The 18,282-nt window shown below is 36.9% G+C and overlaps 1 protein-coding gene across 10 annotated transcripts in view; it reads right to left on the reverse strand.

The window, feature by feature from the left end:
- Nucleotides 1-18,282, reverse strand: part of DST (dystonin) — a 435,492-nt gene that overhangs the window by 161,669 nt on the left and 255,541 nt on the right. For 8 of the 10 annotated variants that reach the window (XM_090282621.1, XM_090282619.1, XM_090282618.1 and 5 more), the window contains 12 exons: nucleotides 12,784-12,896; nucleotides 12,582-12,688; nucleotides 10,305-10,424; nucleotides 8,139-8,234; nucleotides 7,907-8,034; nucleotides 4,638-4,731; nucleotides 4,173-4,327; nucleotides 2,775-3,237; nucleotides 2,327-2,455; nucleotides 2,108-2,185; nucleotides 1,865-2,026; nucleotides 1,671-1,775 (listed from right to left, as the gene is read on the reverse strand). In XM_090282621.1, coding sequence (XP_090138747.1) covers nucleotides 1,671-1,775; nucleotides 1,865-2,026; nucleotides 2,108-2,185; nucleotides 2,327-2,455; nucleotides 2,775-3,237; nucleotides 4,173-4,327; nucleotides 4,638-4,731; nucleotides 7,907-8,034; nucleotides 8,139-8,234; nucleotides 10,305-10,424; nucleotides 12,582-12,688; nucleotides 12,784-12,896 — 1,750 coding nt within the window. Of the gene's footprint in view, nucleotides 1-1,670; nucleotides 1,776-1,864; nucleotides 2,027-2,107; nucleotides 2,186-2,326; nucleotides 2,456-2,774; nucleotides 3,238-4,172; nucleotides 4,328-4,637; nucleotides 4,732-4,844; nucleotides 5,091-7,906; nucleotides 8,035-8,138; nucleotides 8,235-10,304; nucleotides 10,425-12,581; nucleotides 12,689-12,783; nucleotides 12,897-18,282 lie in introns of those variants that run through there. The other 2 variants (XM_090282625.1, XM_090282616.1) reach the window with 2 other exon arrangements.

The following is an 18,282-nucleotide window of genomic DNA, read 5'->3' on the forward strand; positions in this document are numbered from 1 at the left end:
CAAAAATATTATATAAGACACTTCCTTAGGGAAAACATAAAACAACCTTTTATATTGAAGGTGCAAATCACTGCCTTCCAGAAGAGGGCGCTCTATATGCTTTAATGACTCCCGTAAGTAGGCCTGTCATACTTGCTCCTTTTGGAAAATCTCATTCCCGCTGAGCTCTGCTCAGGCAGGTTTTCTAAATGGAACATACAGTGCATTTCCAACAGCACTGGAAATGTGGCAACATATCATAATTACATTACTCGTTCCCTCTAATTAAGCTACTTTGAGTAAAATAGCTATAAAAGACATATCATGAATTGTTAGATTACTAGTATCTTTTTCATATAAAATATGAAATATTGTTGATAATTGACTATTGTCCACGTACCCACAAGGCACTGAATACGCCAATGGAATCATAGAGATGACTAAGGCTTAATTTTATCTCTCAAGAAACTTTTAATTAGATTAACATTTTAACATAGAACTTAAGTTCACACCCTCATTTATTTCCATCAAAATTCTTAACCTATAATCCTATTTCCTGGCAGCTTTAATCTCTCTTCTCTAAGGACTATTCCATTTTTAGTTTATCATCGTATAAAAGTGTATCTAGACGTTTCATCATTCTAATTTCCTACCCCTGTTGTTTCTCCTACTCTTCTGTGTCTGTAACATTCCAACGTAGCACTTCATGTGAATGCAAAACCCTGTTTTCATATAAAACAAGGTCAAATGAAACATTCCCGAACTTCCTAAAGAGACCTAGAATTTTACTAATCTTTTGTGTCATGATGATTTCAGTGAATGAAGACATTCCTTTTTGCAACTGAGATAGTTTGAAGCATGTCATATTTTAAGCACAGATTCATTTTTTTTCCTCTGGAAATAGACCACATCTACCCATGCTTGATGCTCCTGCCCCCCCCCCCTTCACATTTAGAAAGTTACTAACTCTAATTAGAATATATATCAGGCTGAAAACATTAAACACAACACTGCCACCACCAGCACCAGCACCAGCACTGCATGGGCAACCTGATAAATCCCACATCAACTCTCCACTTCTGGATTTGAAATGTGTACTCTTACACCACAAGGCCTTGCAATACACCTCACAAAACCAGATCATAAGTTAAATGATCAATTAAATAATAGTATTGTTAATTCAATAATACTTAATAATTAAATAATTAATAATTAAATAATTATTAGTTAAAGAATACTCCTTAAGAACATACTACACACCCAGAACTGTACACAGTAGTAACAGTACATTATTGCTGTCATTCTCACCACAGCTCTATGGGTTAGAAACAGTTTTCCCATTTAGGTAGGCAGATAAGGCTTAGCAAAGTTACATCACTTGTGCAATGGCACAGTCAAGAGGAAAGGAAACACTGATGCTTGTCAAGTCAAGGTCCTTTGCATTTACTGCAATATATCTCTTGAGTCACAGGGATTAACAAAGCTAACTTTATTTTAAGTTGATGGGTGAGTGACACACTTAGAGCAAAAGAAGTGAAGGCAAATCAGTATGACTCGTCAGAAACATTCTTTTTGAGCCAGGTTGTAATAAAAATTTGATAGCTTGCATTTTTCAATTTATCAGCAAAGATTCTGAAGGGTAGTAACCAAATGCCAATATTCAACCATGACTATTACACCTCCCGGCTTACCTCAATAGTTAATCGGGCTGGGTGATTTTCTAGAAGTAGCTGCTCTGCTATCTCCTGAACTGACTTAATATTTTCTTCCTTTTGCTCAAGTTCTCTCATTAATTCCTAATTTAAGAAAGAATTCACAAATATGTTAGAAAAAGGTCTAACCCAGAAATACAGCTTTAATCTTCAATTTCAGAAGTAGCGCTTACAGCATGGTAATCTTTTTTCCGAGCTATGTTGATATTTCTTTCACTCCAGTCGTAAGCAACTTCCTCCTCTTCCTTTTCATTCAACCAAATAAGTTCTTTCGTTGCACGAGTTATAAAATTATGTAGTGTATCAAGGTGCCGTTCCTGATTCCTGGATGTATTCTTTATAAGGAAAATCATTGTTAAGAACTCACATCTTTGCCAAATTGAGATAAGGGAAAAAGAAAGCTTAAAAAAACTTACCAAGAGTTTTGCATACAGACTCTCTAATCTGTGCAGCTTTTCTGCATACGTTAGTTTGAGAGGTGCTGTCATTTGGATCTATAATGTGGTATAAAAAGGCACCATTAGGAATCTTAAAGAATTCTGACTCATGCTCATATCTTGCAACAGGGTCTTTATAGAAAAAGCAAAACAACAGTAAGCTAAAATTAAATATATTCAGATTTTAAATGCATATACCTCACTGATCTTAGCTTCTTTAAGGCTAGATTCAAATTCTTCAATAGCTCGGTGAACATTTTTATGATTTTCTAAATGGCTTTCAACACTTGGCAAATCTGATCCCCATTCAGTGCGGTCCAGCTGCCCCTTGAAACAGAAAGAACATTAGGTTTAAAAGAGAAATTGACTGGCCCTGGCAGGGTAGCTCAGTTGGTTACTGTTATCCAGATATGCCAAGGTTGAGGGTTCAATCCCCAATCAGAGCATGTGCAAGAATCAAACAATGAATATAAATAAGTGGAACAATAAATCTTTCTCTTTCTTTGTCTGTCTCTCTCTCCCTCCCTCCCTTCCGTCCTCTCTTCTTCTATACGCCCCACCTCTAAAATAAAAATAAAAATAAAAATAAAAGAAATGATGGCAATAAAGACTGAAACTCTTGGGTATATTAAACTTTTTTTTTTACCTGCATTTCATCAACCCAAGTCAAAAGATCCTGAACAAATTTCATGTTGATTTCCTCTTCTGTTAAATTCTGATCCAACAAAGAAGACTTTAGAAGGGGCTTTCGGATCTGCATCAACTTCAGGGTTTGCAATGAATTTGTCTCTACCCCCGAATTGAAATTTGGAACTAATCCAGTCGGGAAACCAGGTGTATAAGCTGGAGTGAGGGATGGAGTTAGGTGGGAAGACAGACCTGAAGACAGGCCAGATTTCAAACTAGAAGGGGTCAGGGAAGGCGTTAAGCTCTGGGTCAGCCCTGAGTTCAGACTGGGGTTTAAGGTCTGTGCAAATCCTGAGTTTAAACTTTGAGTGATTCCTGATATCATGAGCTTCGTCTGTTCTGTGGGCAGCATGCGCCCTTTGCTGTACACTGAAGAACATTCATGCCTTAAGGCCATAATTTCGTCGCGCAGTTTTGCAACCCTGAAAAGAAAGTCAAAAGGGTCAAGCTATAATATAAAAGGCATCTTTCATAAAGAGTGAGCCCTAAGGTAAACTATGGGCTTTACTTAATAATAATGTGTCAATATTGGCTCCTCAATTATAACAAATGGATCACACTAATGCAAGATATTAATAGGGGAAGAGGACATATAAGGGAGCATATGGGATTCTCTGTACTTTCCGTTCAATTTTTCTTTAAATCTAAACTGCTAAATAAGGCTATTACTTGAAAAAGTCATTGTAATCATATTGATAAAATTTTGCACCACAGTTTTTTTCACTGACTTGTACTATCAGCATTTTCATAATTACACAGCATTTTTAACTATCATTTAAAATAAACATAATCACTAAACTATAATGTAACCATGTCCTATTATTTGACCTTTAAGATATTTCCAAATTTGTATTATAAAACATTTCTCACATGAACAAAAAGCTTTTTGTCTATTTTTATATATATGTTTTATTCTTATAATTACTACTATAGATTCCTAAAAGTAGAACTGTATCAAAGCATCATTGATTAATTTGCTTTATATATATACAATATATATATATGCAATATATATATATATATGGCATACAATCCAAAAGGTTCTATCTCTACCCCCAAACCTGCTTCCCAGAGATGTAGATTTTTATACATATATATTTTTCCAGCATTTAACTGCATGTTCATTACTATGATATTAAATATTGCATGTATTATAAAATATTTTTCTATTACTTATCTTTGAAGAACAAATACCTTTTTAACATAGAAATATAGCAGAATTAATGACATGTATTTGCAACTGAAAAGAGCTTAAAAAATATAATTAAGAAAATCATCACACTGTACTTCCTATTGTAAGTGCCCATGAAACAGTTATGCAAAGGACAGGGTATGAATAATTAAGTAGCACACTTACCTCTGTACCAGTTGATCTGCATGGTAGTATTTTCCATCAATAAGTATCTGCACATCAATTACATGCTGGCGTAAAAGGTTCTCACATTCAAGTATATATCCGGCAATTTCTGCTTCATTCTGAAACTGCACCCCTGATTCTAATCTTTTAGAATCCTGCATTTTAAAAGAAGTCAATATTAATTCTGTGAGACAAAGTTTCAAAATTAGCTTCAAATGGAAAACTCAAAATACTGAAACATAGGACTACTTAGGTTCTCTGTTTTCCGTTTCGGTTCAAATGTACGTTTTGCCTTTGCTCACTGTCCTCAATAGAGCAAATATTGCTCATACTCTTTAACAAACTAAGTTTCAGTTGACAAAAATACCAATTGACCAAATGTTATGCAAAAGTTTTAGTTCATCTACATGCACAGACCCCCCCCACCCTCTACCACAGTCCCAATTGCTCCCAAAATTAACTTACAGACTGAAGAGCATTTCGAGCAAGTATCAGTTTGTCTTCACAGATGACACTGTCCCTCTGAACTCGGTTGGCAATCTGCTGCAACATTTCCAGCCTGAAAGAAGGAACAAAATAAAATACAGCTTCCTTTGAGTTGCAGAGTTCACAATCACCGAAAAATGCTGCCCACCAAAAGTAAAACACAATCCCACAACAATGATTCAATACCTGTGTCCATCAAGGGATTCATTGCCGAAGCTAATGCAGGAGTTGATCAGTGTTGGACCACAATGAACGGAGAGAAAATTCTCATTTGAATCAAGACTTGTTCGAGTGCTAGTAGTGTTACTGAACACAGAATCACTACTACGGTAACTATAACTACTACTGTGCATTTTTGTTCCTGTTATGATGCTCTTTCTTGACCATTACAAGTAGACTAAAGAGCAGGCCTGCAAAAAGCTCTACTTCCAACGGTGAAAAGTAGCAGCAGAAAGTTACAGCTTCAGTGGCTGCTTAAATATGCTCCAACATGCATATTCAACACACAGCAAACAATATGCTCATAACTATTCAAAAGAACCTCGCCTAAAGCCACGCATTTGCTCACATAACTCTGCCTTTTGTAGCTCAAATTAAAACCCTGCAAGTATAGACAAGGCAGGCTGATGGGCGTCACTGAAAAAACTGGCCAAATACTTTCACCGAGAGTCATCAGTTGCAACCACCTAAAAAACAACTCAGAGGCTTCACCAAAGCCCAGGTACAATTAGTAACAGTTATTCAGACAACAGCAATCACCAGCTAAAATAAAAACACCAACATTCAATTATAGCCTGACTTTTGTAAAGGGCCAGGTCCGTACTGAATAACACAAGGCTAAAAGCTGGCACCTATAAGCATGTATAAACAAATTTGTTTGATAAGAAATGAAGTCCATTCTCATTTTAACTACCATGTTGTCTGTCTGTTAGGTTAAATGAACTAAGAAATGATCCATTTACCTTTCTTTATTTGACGTGCTCTCAGGAATGTTATTCTAATCTTCCTACAGTTACTTTATATTTTTAAAAGCTTAAGTGCTAAGTTGAATATCAATGCAATGCTTGCAAATTTAATTTGTCTGGGCTTGTTTTTCCTTTCCATAGGTTATAACCTGGCATAAGAACTTCTCATTTGTCTTTTACACACCCCCATGCCACATTAGTTGCAGCACATAGTTAATGCAAAAAACACTTGTTGCATCAAGAAAACTGAAGGCATTTATTCAAACAAGCCCCTAGATATTTTCCTACCCCCAACACTGCAAAACCAAGCTTGCTTCTTCACTTTAAAGGTTGATATTTTCCTACCCCCAACACTGCAAAACCAAGCTTGCTTCTTCACTTTAAAGGTTGATATTTTCTTTTCAGATGACAAGAAAGAGGATATTTGAGAGTGCCATATCAAATATAGTTAGTAAACAGAAAATCTCAGAATAGTAATAGCAGCATCTAAGGTTTATTAAGCAATTATTATGTGCCAGGAAATTAACTAATCATTTTACATACATGACCTCATCTCATACTCATAACCACCAAATGTGGTAGATACTATTATATGCTGTTTACAAATGAGGAAACTGAGGCTTAGAGAGGTTAATAAACTTCTCTAAAATGACATGGCTTGCAAGTTGAGCTAATAACTTAATCCAGGATTGACTGATTCCTGGACCTTGAGCTCTTAACCACTGCATTCTTTCACTAAGACACATTAAAATCCAGCTACTATTCTGATGACTGAAAATCAATTCTGTGTCCCTTCCTGGTAGACTGTGTCATTATTTCAGATGACAAGCTCAGTATCTCACTTTAGTCACCTACAAATGCCTCCTCCATAAAAGGTCCATCCTGTGTATTTCAAGTTTATTTTGGTTCTAATGACCCAGTTATGTAGATATAACATTATGCTTAAATAAGAGTGTAATCAGTCATTTAACAAAGGGCTGACAAGTTAGACTTGCTCTCGTACTGTCAATGCCTTATTTCATATTTCCACAATGTTGGCGTCAAGCGTGGGGCCCAGAGAACCTGAGTACACAGAGAGCCTCTCCATGTGCCAGGCACTGTGGCCAACATTGGCAGCACAGGGCGCAGTGAAAACAAGAGCTTGTCTCCACGTTCTTGGAGCTCGTAAGAGTGGAGCAGGTAACCCTTAATCAAAGGATCACGGAAACAAATAAAAAATTACAACTGAGATAAGTGCCATGAAGGAACAATACATGTAAATATGAGAGTAATAAATAAGACATCTGGACTAGCCTAGGAGACCATGGAGAGTTTCTTGAGAAAGTAACACTGGAGTTGAGATCTGAGAATGATTAGGAGAAAAGAGAAAGGGGGAGGATGAAACAGGCTTCTAGACTTCCTGCCAAAGGAATGGAGGGCTGCAAACACCAACATCCCGGGTAAGGAAGAGGGTGGCACCTGGGCACTTCAGAACTCCCGAGACAGCCAGTGTGGCTGCCCCGCAGAGAGCAAGGAGGGCATGGTGTGGGAAAAGCCGCTAGATAGAAGACCAAGCCCCCGGGGAGCCCACAGCTAATGGGAAACAGAGATCACAATTGCCATGTGCCACTAAGTGAGACAGTGAGGTAGGGACTAGAATGAAGGCAAGTGCAACCAACAAATGTCCCCTGAGGTACCTGCCAGGGAGGCTGGATGTAGTGAGAGAGACAGAATGATAAGAGTCAGTGACGACTTCATGGAACAAATGTACCTGTAGAAGTGTCCGAAAGGGAACTTAATGCCCATATACTGAGTGTTTCCTAGAAGCCACCTCGCTTCCCTTGTAATAGAGGCAAACAAAACTCTGGTTTCCACTGCCCCATAGAGAGAGGGTCATAGCCAAAAACATAAAAAACAAAATAAGTTAATTATTGACCTGTAAGCTTCCAGATCCAGGCCTTGGCAATTTAAAAGCCAGTTTGAGAAATTCTCATGGGTAATTCTGATAGGCTTTAAAGCTATAACCACCTTATTAGATAAGACTCCACACACCAGCACAGCCTACCAGGTCCTTTTTGAACATTACTTCACTGATTTAATATTTCAAACCTGTTAGAAGAGTTTCTAGGTAAGAAAATGAAGCATCAGAAAGACTGAGTGATTTATCCAAGGTCACACAGCCAAGGAAATGGAAAAGTTGAATGCTGGTTCTAGGTCATCCTGGATCCAAAACAGAAGTTCTTTCCATGGGAACAAAGACACCCTCCCTCCCCAGTTTCCATGGCACCAGTAACTCCAGCTTACCTTTCCACTTCTGGACGAAGTGCCTTCTCCCTCTCGAGCATGGCAATAATGAGTTTCCCCCACTCTTTTTCTATGTCATTTGGATGATAACCTTGAAGGAGCTTGATGCGTCCAAATTCTATCCAGATCTTGAGAAAACCAAAACAAATGTTAATGCAAAGTAAATATGTAAAATTAAGTAAATAAATGAATAATGATTATACTTGACAACACAAAGGAAATTTCTGCTTACCTCTAATAATTTATATAGGCGTTTGATTTTTGATTTTTCTGTCTCCTTTGGTGGAATTTCTGTTTCTTTAAACTGTAAATACTGATTGTAAAGTGCCTAAAATGAAAGGGAAAAATAAATAAAGGCTCTAACTTAAAAGACCTGTTTTCATTACTGCATTACGTTACCACTTCAAATGTCACTGATTGTCATATGCATTCAGTGGAAACCCTTTATAAAATTGACACACAAGGACTATATCCATCGCCAGCTAGTTGGCGACCAGGTTATATAGACTTGATGAGGGTGTAACTATTGATGTGAGCTGTGATTCAATGTGTGCTACACAGGCATATGGATAATAATGAACCATGGTAGTGTTTACTATGGCTCTACTAAAAGCCTCTCATCACACAAAGAAGAAAACACATCCTTTAAAAGGCGTACTTTCCAACTGTGGCAAATTAGCATTTGGAAAAAAAATCTGATGCAATTCCCATAAAGGAAAAAATAAATCTGTCTTGCCTATACTGTGGATCTATCCTTGAAAATAGAATTTTTATCAGATAGATGGAGCTAAAATTTGGTTTCACTGTTCCACTGGCCAAGTTAAACAGATCTCTTAGTAAACAAAGATAAATGTTATTGGTTACTGGTTTATTATAGATGTTTCAACCATATAATTAAATTATTATCTAGTTTGCAGATACTAACTTGAAATCTCTTATGTATAATTTATTATATTTACTAAAAAAGACTTTCATAAAAAATTATGTAGCTAAAACATCTCCACATGTAAAAAGTATATACTGATTATTTCATGTGTTTATTTGATTTTCTTTTAAGTGCCTTTAAATCTTCAGGCAGACATATTTCTGAAGGACTCCATGCAATGTTTTGCTGGCTAATCAAATTACTGGAATTTTCCACACATATATTTTCTTTTTTATTTACATCCTAACTTCGGCACCAGCAAGCAATCTGGGTAATCACTCAAGTGTTTCCTAAAATGTTAAGAATCTGCATTAGTCAAAAGCCAGTACAAATTTACCCAAGTGTCTGGACAATAGGAATCCATTTGGAAATTATTTGAACTTGAAATCTGAAAATTGTTTTGAATTTAAAATGCAATGTTTCAAGACATCCATCAGCAAATAAGCACAGAACACCATTATATGCTAAAGGCTGTTTGGGGTAGATATGATAGGAGGGGAAATCTTTCTGCCCTTGAACGGTTTACGTCCACACAGGGCAACTTCACACAAACAAATTCAGAGCATTTAAAAAGCACCCTATCAAGTAACTTTGTGCCAAGGACAAACTCCCTGTGGCAATGTGAATTAGGAGCTGCTTCACGTGTTCTGTACAGATGTATGAACACAGTGGATAACTTCAACAGGGTCCACCCTGGGTTATTAGTTTTTGTGACTCTGGTTTGATCATGAAAACAAATTTTATAATTCAATGAATTAAACTTTGTTGTTAATATTCACACTATTAGTTTCTTGAAATAAAGCAGACTATTTTGCAACTATAAATCCTAATATACAAAATGAGAAAATATATACTTCAATTAAGTGTCTATATGTATAATGTCTTTTATAATTAAATATTGTTTTTGCCTTGAAGAGTTAGACCTCTTTTTTTTTAGCTAGAAACAAATGTTTTACTAAACCAGAAATTCACTTATACTGGGAGTCAGGTATGTATTTTCAACTTCGTAGTGAAAGATAGCATGTACCTCTTGCTATACAGAAGAAGGCTCTGGAGCAGTTTTGATCAGGGTTCAACACCACAGGCACAGTCCCAGCCACTCTCACCTTTGTGGAAGCTTCCCAGGGCCCCTCCCACCCCAGTCATCCAGTGGGCACCAAGCATTTCCCACACACCAAAACCATTCAACAAGGTCACTTCCAGAGACTCTCTTAAACCTTAAAACTCTCAATTCAAAGCTAAGGGACCATAAATTTCTTTACAATATCATTGCTATTATGTTTTAATTACGAATGGTTACCTCTATTTCTTTTGCATAATAGGGAGATGAGGACTTTTTTTTTAAATGCCTACTTATTAGTGGCTTGCCAAGGGCAATTTTTTCTTGAACTTCTAAAATAACAGAATTATTACCGTATTACTTAGCAGTTTAATAATCAAGTCAATCCTACCTCGCTCCTGAGTGCCACTGACCTTTAGTTCTATAGGATTATTAGGAAACGTTCTTTCAGACATGGTGGTCACGTGGTGCCGAATCCACTGGATGAGGTAGTTCACCATATTCTGGTATTCAATCCATTTGACTTCAACATCCTACAACAATGAAATGACAGAAAAGGCCCCTGTCTGTAGATAATAACATTCATATCGAACACAATTTAGTCAGAGGTCATCCTGTAAATTTACGTCTTGAAGCCTGACAGAACCAGCTAAATGTTTTCCAGTTCTTTCCACATAAACAGCTTTAAATGCATGCTATCAACATTTGAGCCTACCGCTAGCTTAATGAGTACCAATTCTGGTCCAGAGATGGTGGCTGCCTGCAGCACTGTGTTGAGAAGGGTTCTGAGGCAGCATCCAAACACAGAAGAAAAAACTTCCGCAATCAACCTGCCAGAAACTCAAGAAGGGTGAATGATAGCTTGCATAGGCCAGGTTAGTTGCCACTCTGCCAGCCTTTCTAGATCTAAGTCCATGGTATGAATAAAACTCAAAAGAGCTATATATTACATAAGAAACTGGATAGGAATGAAAACTACAGAGAATGTATAGGATGAGATCACTCAAGTACTCACTTAACAAACTTTTTAAAAATGGAGGAAACTGTAAGGTTGCGGACTGCTATATTCAATTAAGTATTTGATGGGTGCTCGTTATGTTCAAAGCATTGTGCTAAGTGTTGTAATAAAAATATAATGCTTTAAGACGTAATTAATGCCTCGTATGAAAGAGTTACTGTCTAGATAGTGATGCAAGAGAGATTCAAAATATAAACTGCTGAGCAAAATGAAAAGCAGCATTTAATTAAGTGTTGAAATAACTGAAACAGGTAGTATATGCTAGTAGTTGAGATAAGAATCAGATAAGCATAAGTGTGCTTAAAATGGTCACTAAAGTCTTCTTGGGAGAGGTAGTCCCTGAGCAGTGCTGAAACTTCCAGTAAATAATTGTTGGTGGGGGGCAGAGAAGCCTGTGTAAAAGAAAAGGGCTCCCTAGTGACTCAGGACCCTGAAATAGAGATGCCTTGGCTACCAGCAAGCAATTCTTGTTGAGATGTCATAGCTGAAAATGAAGGCAAGCTGAGTTAATATATGCAGAATTTTGAATGTCAGAATATCTAGACTGGATTTAATCTTGCAAGCCACATGAACCCATTGAAAGTTTCCAAGCTAATCTGGAAACAGTGTTCATGGTTTACAGGAAAAGAAAAATAATGGGAGATGGAAAACCGTAAGAAAGCTATCATCCTGCATCTAGTGTAAAGGGATCAGAGTCAGGAATGGGGTGAAGGCAGTAAGACAACAGAGCAAGGAATGGCCACAAGAAACATTCTCCAGCAGCACTCAACGCTGAGTTGTTAGAGCACTGGATTGGAGAGGATGAACAGGAGCAAGCTACTCAGGGATCAAAGGAGTAGATAAGACCTTGAGAGAAAGAACAAGAGGAAGAAAATGGAAATAAGTCTGAAAACAACAGCATACAGCGGTAAAGTAAAAGACCAGAAAAGAGAGCTCACCAAGATGAGTTCCTACATCTTCAAAGTAAATTTTTAAAAATGGAACCTGCATCAAGGAGGGGAGAAGCCCAGGGTGAGGGATGCTCACCCCCAAATGCATAACATGTATGGTGTTTCCTGTCTTTTCCAGATATGCATAGGCACCTGTTAGCATGACCACTAAAAATGCTTGATTGAACTGAATTACACAAACCTTGGCAAACTATAGACTAATAAAGAGTCCAGAGTGATGTGTCAGACCTTGCCCTGCTTGCAAAGTAGCTCTGTCAATTTGGCGAAATTAATAACCTCCCTCTGGGTCTCACTGCTAAGTCAGAAAAATAACACCAAGCCAACTGCTCTCCATGGACTCATATGAGTTAATAACTTGAAAGCAACTTCAAATATGAGATATTCTATACAGATATATCAAATAGAACAGTTATAAAATAGCAGCAAGTCAAAAATGAAAATCGCCAAATTTCAGTGGTTTATAGATATTATTTATAAAATGACAAGTAATTCTGAATAGCCTACTTTATGATATAGAACACAATTTTTGTTATATTTTATAATTTTAATGGTGGAATGGTACCATTAAAATATATGCAAGATCAGTTTAATAAACAGCATATTAACTCAAACTATTTAAAAATATTTGATATTTAAGAATGACAGAAAAGCACTATCAAAGAATTCAGTTAACTGAGCATTGCTGAATTAGAAGCTTCTAGTATGGAAAAGTCAATACTCACATTTGCACCGATGCCTTCACCACCTTCAGGGACTTTGGGAAAGGCATCATAGAGAGATGACACATATGTTATTACTGACTTTTCATCAGGAGAGGAAACATCAACATCTAAAAGCAGCAACATAAATTATTTCAAAATATTGAGAGATTACTCCCGACCAAACATTCAGGCCAGTCTACACTTAGTCAAGACAACAACTCACCTTCCGGGTCCAGAAGTCTGATAACACCAATTTTTTCTGCCACATAAAAAGCGTGCTCTAAATTTGCAAGGTTGCTTTGAACAGCAACAGTATTCATGTCTATCAGGTCCGGCCTAGGAAAAAAAAACTGTGTTAATTAGGTTTCTCATGTGCCAATTCAACATTATATTTACATGTATATCTATTTATATAGCAACTTCTGCAAATATTAATACTAAGCCTGTGGTTAGGGATATTTTCATCATACATTGCTTACTTCTCTCAGAAACTTTGTGTGGCAAAGGAAAGTGTGATGAGAAAAATAGGAAAATTTGAAAATGTATAACTTTCAGCAAGGTTTACAAATCCCTCATAATCAGAATCTATATGAACATTGGTCCCATTCAACTCATGTAATTTTCACTACTGAACAGCATCCTTTCAATCCAACCAGCATCCTCTCAATGTTTCTCCCCAAACACAAAAGCTCATACTCAGTTCAATGCCATGCCCATGGCATCCCCCATCCAGGATGCCCTGCCCTGTCACTGCTGTCTCCTACAATCCTATTCATCCTTGCAAGCAGAGATCAAGTCCCACCTCCTCTGTAGAGCCTTCACTCATCTTCCCAGCTTTCAGTTTGCTCTCTCTGTTCCCTGAAATCCTTATTCTCCTGGCCCTGGGCCAGTCAATTTGGCACTTAGAATAATCATATATTTCCTTGCCCTATTAATTCACTGTTTAGTGTACATGCACATCTTTGTTTCTCCCAACTGGTCAACACCAAGACAGCAAGAAGCACATATTAATATACAAGTGTATATTACCCTTCTGCTAAGATAAAGAGTGGCATATACTTAATAGACATTCAACAAATACCTACAGATAAGTTGGTAAATAGGTGGGTTAGTTAGCAATTTGAATCATAAATAACTAAATAAGCACTAGTTTGTATCTTCACAAACATGCATGTCCACACACACACACAAATGCACACTCTCTCACCTCCACCTTCATCTCTTTCTAATTTGTGAGACTTACATGATACTCTAAACCACAAGGATACCTAGCTCTTATCTATATGAGACTAGAAAAGACTTCTAAAATACTTCTTAAGTTAGGAGGCAAAATAGGGCAGCTGGAAACTTGACTCAAGGTCAGACGCCAATCAGGAAACTTTCATCTCAAAAATAAAGCATTAAAAGAATGCAGAAACAAACATGGAAACAGTAAAGCCTTCAAAAAGAGTGGCACTCGGTCCCAAAGTCACTGAGTTAGAACCTATTTAACAGCTCCTAAGTGAAGGCTCTGTACATCCACGAACATCCTAGCTTACCCGCAGAGTGGGAGGGCTCCGGGGTAATGTGAAACAAATGAAATGCACACTATTTTGCATACTACTTGGAGGGCTGTCTACATGAGAAACTCTTTGAAAACATATAATTAATCTTAGGAAGGTAAACAGCAATTTGTACTCCTATTTTTATGTGATGAGAATGCAGACTTCCAGAAAAATCTAGTTCCAATTTTACAGCTCTTTGAAGTGACTGCTACCTTCAATTGTAGCTACCATCACCCACCTACTTATTTCCCAGTAATTAGGAAATTCTTTCATGTTTTTCACATGTCACCAATTTTATCTCTGAAAAGTGAGCTCACATTTACTATAGAAACAATAACTCCATCGACAACAATGGAATAGTTAAGTGGCACCCCCCCCCCCAGAAATAACAATTTTTATTCACATAAAAGCATTTTTTTTTCCACATAGACCCATTTTGAAGAATCTGCCAACTTCAAAATTACTAAACAGGTATGTACAACAGTCTAGACAAAAACAAATATCTAAAGTTCAAAAAATTGTTTTGCTCCCATAAAGTTCACACATTTTGAAGAAATAAAAACCAGCCTCTCTGAGTTTGCCAAATCTCCCAACAAGAAGGAGCATGTTGTTATGTGAACCCTGCCATTAGCAAAGAAAGGGAACACTGAGTAATCCCAGACGGAATGAATAAAGTCATTGAAGAATCAAGTTTTTCAGTAAGAGAATAAAACATAAAACTTCCTTCTGAATGGCACAGTCATTTCAGCACAAAAGCAGCTATAATACATGAGGTTTGGATAAGTCGCCTCTTTATCATGATAGTTAACACTTTAATGGAACAAAAACCAAAACAGTTTTCTGCCATTAAAAAATTGCAGTAGACAAAATTAAGCAAAAAATGAAAAGGGATACAATTTTAAAATCACTATGAAAAAAGTAAGAACCTGAAAGTTTTCAAAATCCTGTCCCTTCCCAGTCATCTCCTAACGGCTTGGCCATTTTCAGTCTTCATGCTGCTTTGCCTCTGTTTGTCTGGAGCCTCCAGAAGTGGCACTTGTTGTGACCTGTCTACCTTCCTTCTCTCTACATTGTCTCACTGGGATAATATAATCTTTAAAAACTTCAGCTATTTTCCACATAGAGGGGATGGGTTTCATTTCACGGTGATATCTCCTTTTTGCGTAACATTAACAAGAAATTTCATTCCCATCTCAGGTTTGACTAATCAAGGATTACACGATACTGCTAGCATGTAGAAGTCAGGAACGATGTTCCTGTATTACGGTTTAAATAGATGAGAATTAATTATTTTAATTCCTTTAATTTCTGGAAATCTTTCAAAATCATATAATATAATCCTTTGCAATCTAAAATAACATATAATAGTCCTATGAAAAAGAGGTCATTCTAACTCTTACTTGTATTATTATTCTATGATAATGCAATCTTTTCTGAATGACTCAATCATCATGGACTGCAATTTTTTAAAAACATATATTTATATGCCACCTTTTCTGTAAATTATTTAAAAGAGCTTTCAAAAAATGAAAATGTAAGAAAATAATAAATTTTAAATTAGTAGTATAAAACCAAAACAGGCCATAAGCTAAAGTTTCAAATTAGACCAAAAAGAACAAACCACCTATGGGCATTCTTAGTGTCCTTAATTTGTTCCAAAAATATAGGACAAAAAGGTACCAAAAAATGGCTATTTACATAATACAAAATAATTTTGGATAAAAGTAATGCTTATCTTTCATACAATATACATCTTTAAAAAGTATTCTCCATATACAAAACAGATACATGTTATTAAATATCCAAGTACATGCATACACACACATATATATACTGCTATACACATGCATCCACATATGTGTATGCACGTGGATACATGACAGATAACCAAACTTGCAAAACATTAGAATTGCATAAGAATTTTTTTTTTTTTTTTGCCCTGGCCAGCTAGCTTAGTTGGTTAGAGCTTTGTCCTGATGTGCCAAAGCAGCGGTTTGAGCCACATATAAGAATCAACCAATGAATGTATAAATAAGTGGAACACAAATTAACATTTATCTCTTTCCCTCCTTCCTTGCCTCCCTCTCTCTCTCTCTCTCTCTCAAATCAATAAAACAAAAATTTTTTTAAAGAAAAAACTGTTTTTGGTACAGACTCGTCAAAGTAACTTTCTAGTCCTCTAACATTTTATGAATATATTAGCTAACATGAGAATTACATACTGTTCTGAGAGAAATGCGACTATAGTTAATAATATGGTACCACATATTTTGAAAGTTGCTGAGAGCTCTTACAAGTTCTTTTCACAAGAAAAAATATTTTTGTAACAATGTGAAATGATAGATGTTAACTAGATTTATTATAGTGGTCATTTCACAATATATACAAATACAGAATAATTATGCTGTACACCTGAAGCTAAGATAATGTTATATGTCAATTATACCTTAATTTTTTTAAATCCACAATACTAACAGATAAGACAAATAACGCAGACATAAACACAAATATGCCTACTGTCTTATGTCCTCAGTAAGAGACAATGACCATTTTAACTCTTTTTCAATGTTGATTCTTATTATTTAAATCTAGAGGAAAAGGACACATTTAGGGTTGGGAGAGGGGGACATTTCATGTTAGCCCAACTCTGGAATACAGAGTAAATGATGAAGTCTGGAAAAGACAGCATTTGGTAACATTTTTTTAAATCAAAAGCATTTAGCTCTGGCTGCTGTGGCTCAGTTGACTGGGCGCCGGCCTGCAAACCAAAGGGTCACTGGTTCGCTTTCCAGTCGGGGCTCATGCCTGGGCTGCAGGCCAGGTCCCCTGTTGGGGGTGGGCAAAAGGCAACCACACACTGATGTTTCGCTCTCTCTCTCTCTCTCTCTCTCTTTTCCTCCCTTCCCCTCTCTCTAGCAATAAATAAATAAAACCCTTTAATAATATTTTTTAAATCAAAAGCATTAGAACTTTGTGATTTGAGATATCTGATCATCTGGAAGGACAGCGGGCAACAATTCAATTCTCTTTCTCAATTAAAAAAAAAAAGATAATAGAAAGCAGAATGGTGGTTGCTAGGACGGGGGGGGCGGGGGGACGGGAATGGGGAGGTATGTTTAATGGATATACTGTCTCGGTTTTGCAAGATGGGAAGAGTTCTGGAGCTGGGTGGTGGAGATAGCTACACAACAACGTGAAGGCACTTAGTGCCACTTTACTGTACACTTAAAGATGGTTAGGATGATAAATTTTGTTTTGCGTATCTTACCATAATTTTTAAAAAATTAAGACACTTTTTATATATTTGAGAGTAAAGGCTATACTGACATGAAAAAAAAGTTAAACAATGTGATTCAAGTGTCCTGTGCTTTAGTCCTAATTTGCCCTGTTTAACTTAGAACACTAATCCAGAAACCTGTGTCTCAATTCCCTTCTACAGAAAATTAAAATTAGGAATGACAAAAAAATCCAGAACTACAAGAATCATTGAGAAGTTTAGTTACCCCTAGGGAGCATCTGGAAATATGTGTGGGGGCAGAGAGAGGGTATTCGGATTACTACCACCATAAGGTTTGAAGAACCTAATTGATTTGCCCAAGGTCTCGAGAGGATTCATGTGAAAGTACTTGTGAAACTAAGTATAACAAGCAATATAGACTGGTTATAAAGAACATAAACCTAGCATATAAACAATGTAAAGAAAATATAATTAGAGAAGGCAGAACTTGGTACTTTGGTATGCTAATTATAAATTATTCTTCCCTGTCAACAAACTAGCAAGTTCATTTATTTTCTTCATATTTAATAAGCATCCACCATGTGCTCGGGCACGAGGCCCTTACAATATAGGCACTGTGTATATGGAGAGTTCAGAGCTCCAAAGGGAGCATGTGAGTAAACCAGGAGAAAACCCAGTCACAGAGAACCCAGGCAGAGAGAGGGCACAGACATGCAGCGCTTTGTACCTGGAGGGAGCGTGAGTACAAGGAGGCCAATGCATGGATGAGCAGCCAGTAGCAAGGGGGACATGGTGAGAGATGAGGCTGGGTATCCACCCAGGGTCCAACATGATGCAGAATCCCATGAATTTCTGCCCTGGCCAGGTGGCTCAGTTGGTTGGAGCATCATCCCATATACCATAAAGTTGCGGGTTCAATCCCTGGTTGGGGCACAAGTGA

Source organism: Furipterus horrens, unplaced genomic scaffold (assembly GCF_987537825.1).
Source record: "Furipterus horrens unplaced genomic scaffold, mFurHor1.1.pri manual_scaffold_6, whole genome shotgun sequence".
NCBI lineage: Eukaryota > Metazoa > Chordata > Mammalia > Chiroptera > Furipteridae > Furipterus > Furipterus horrens.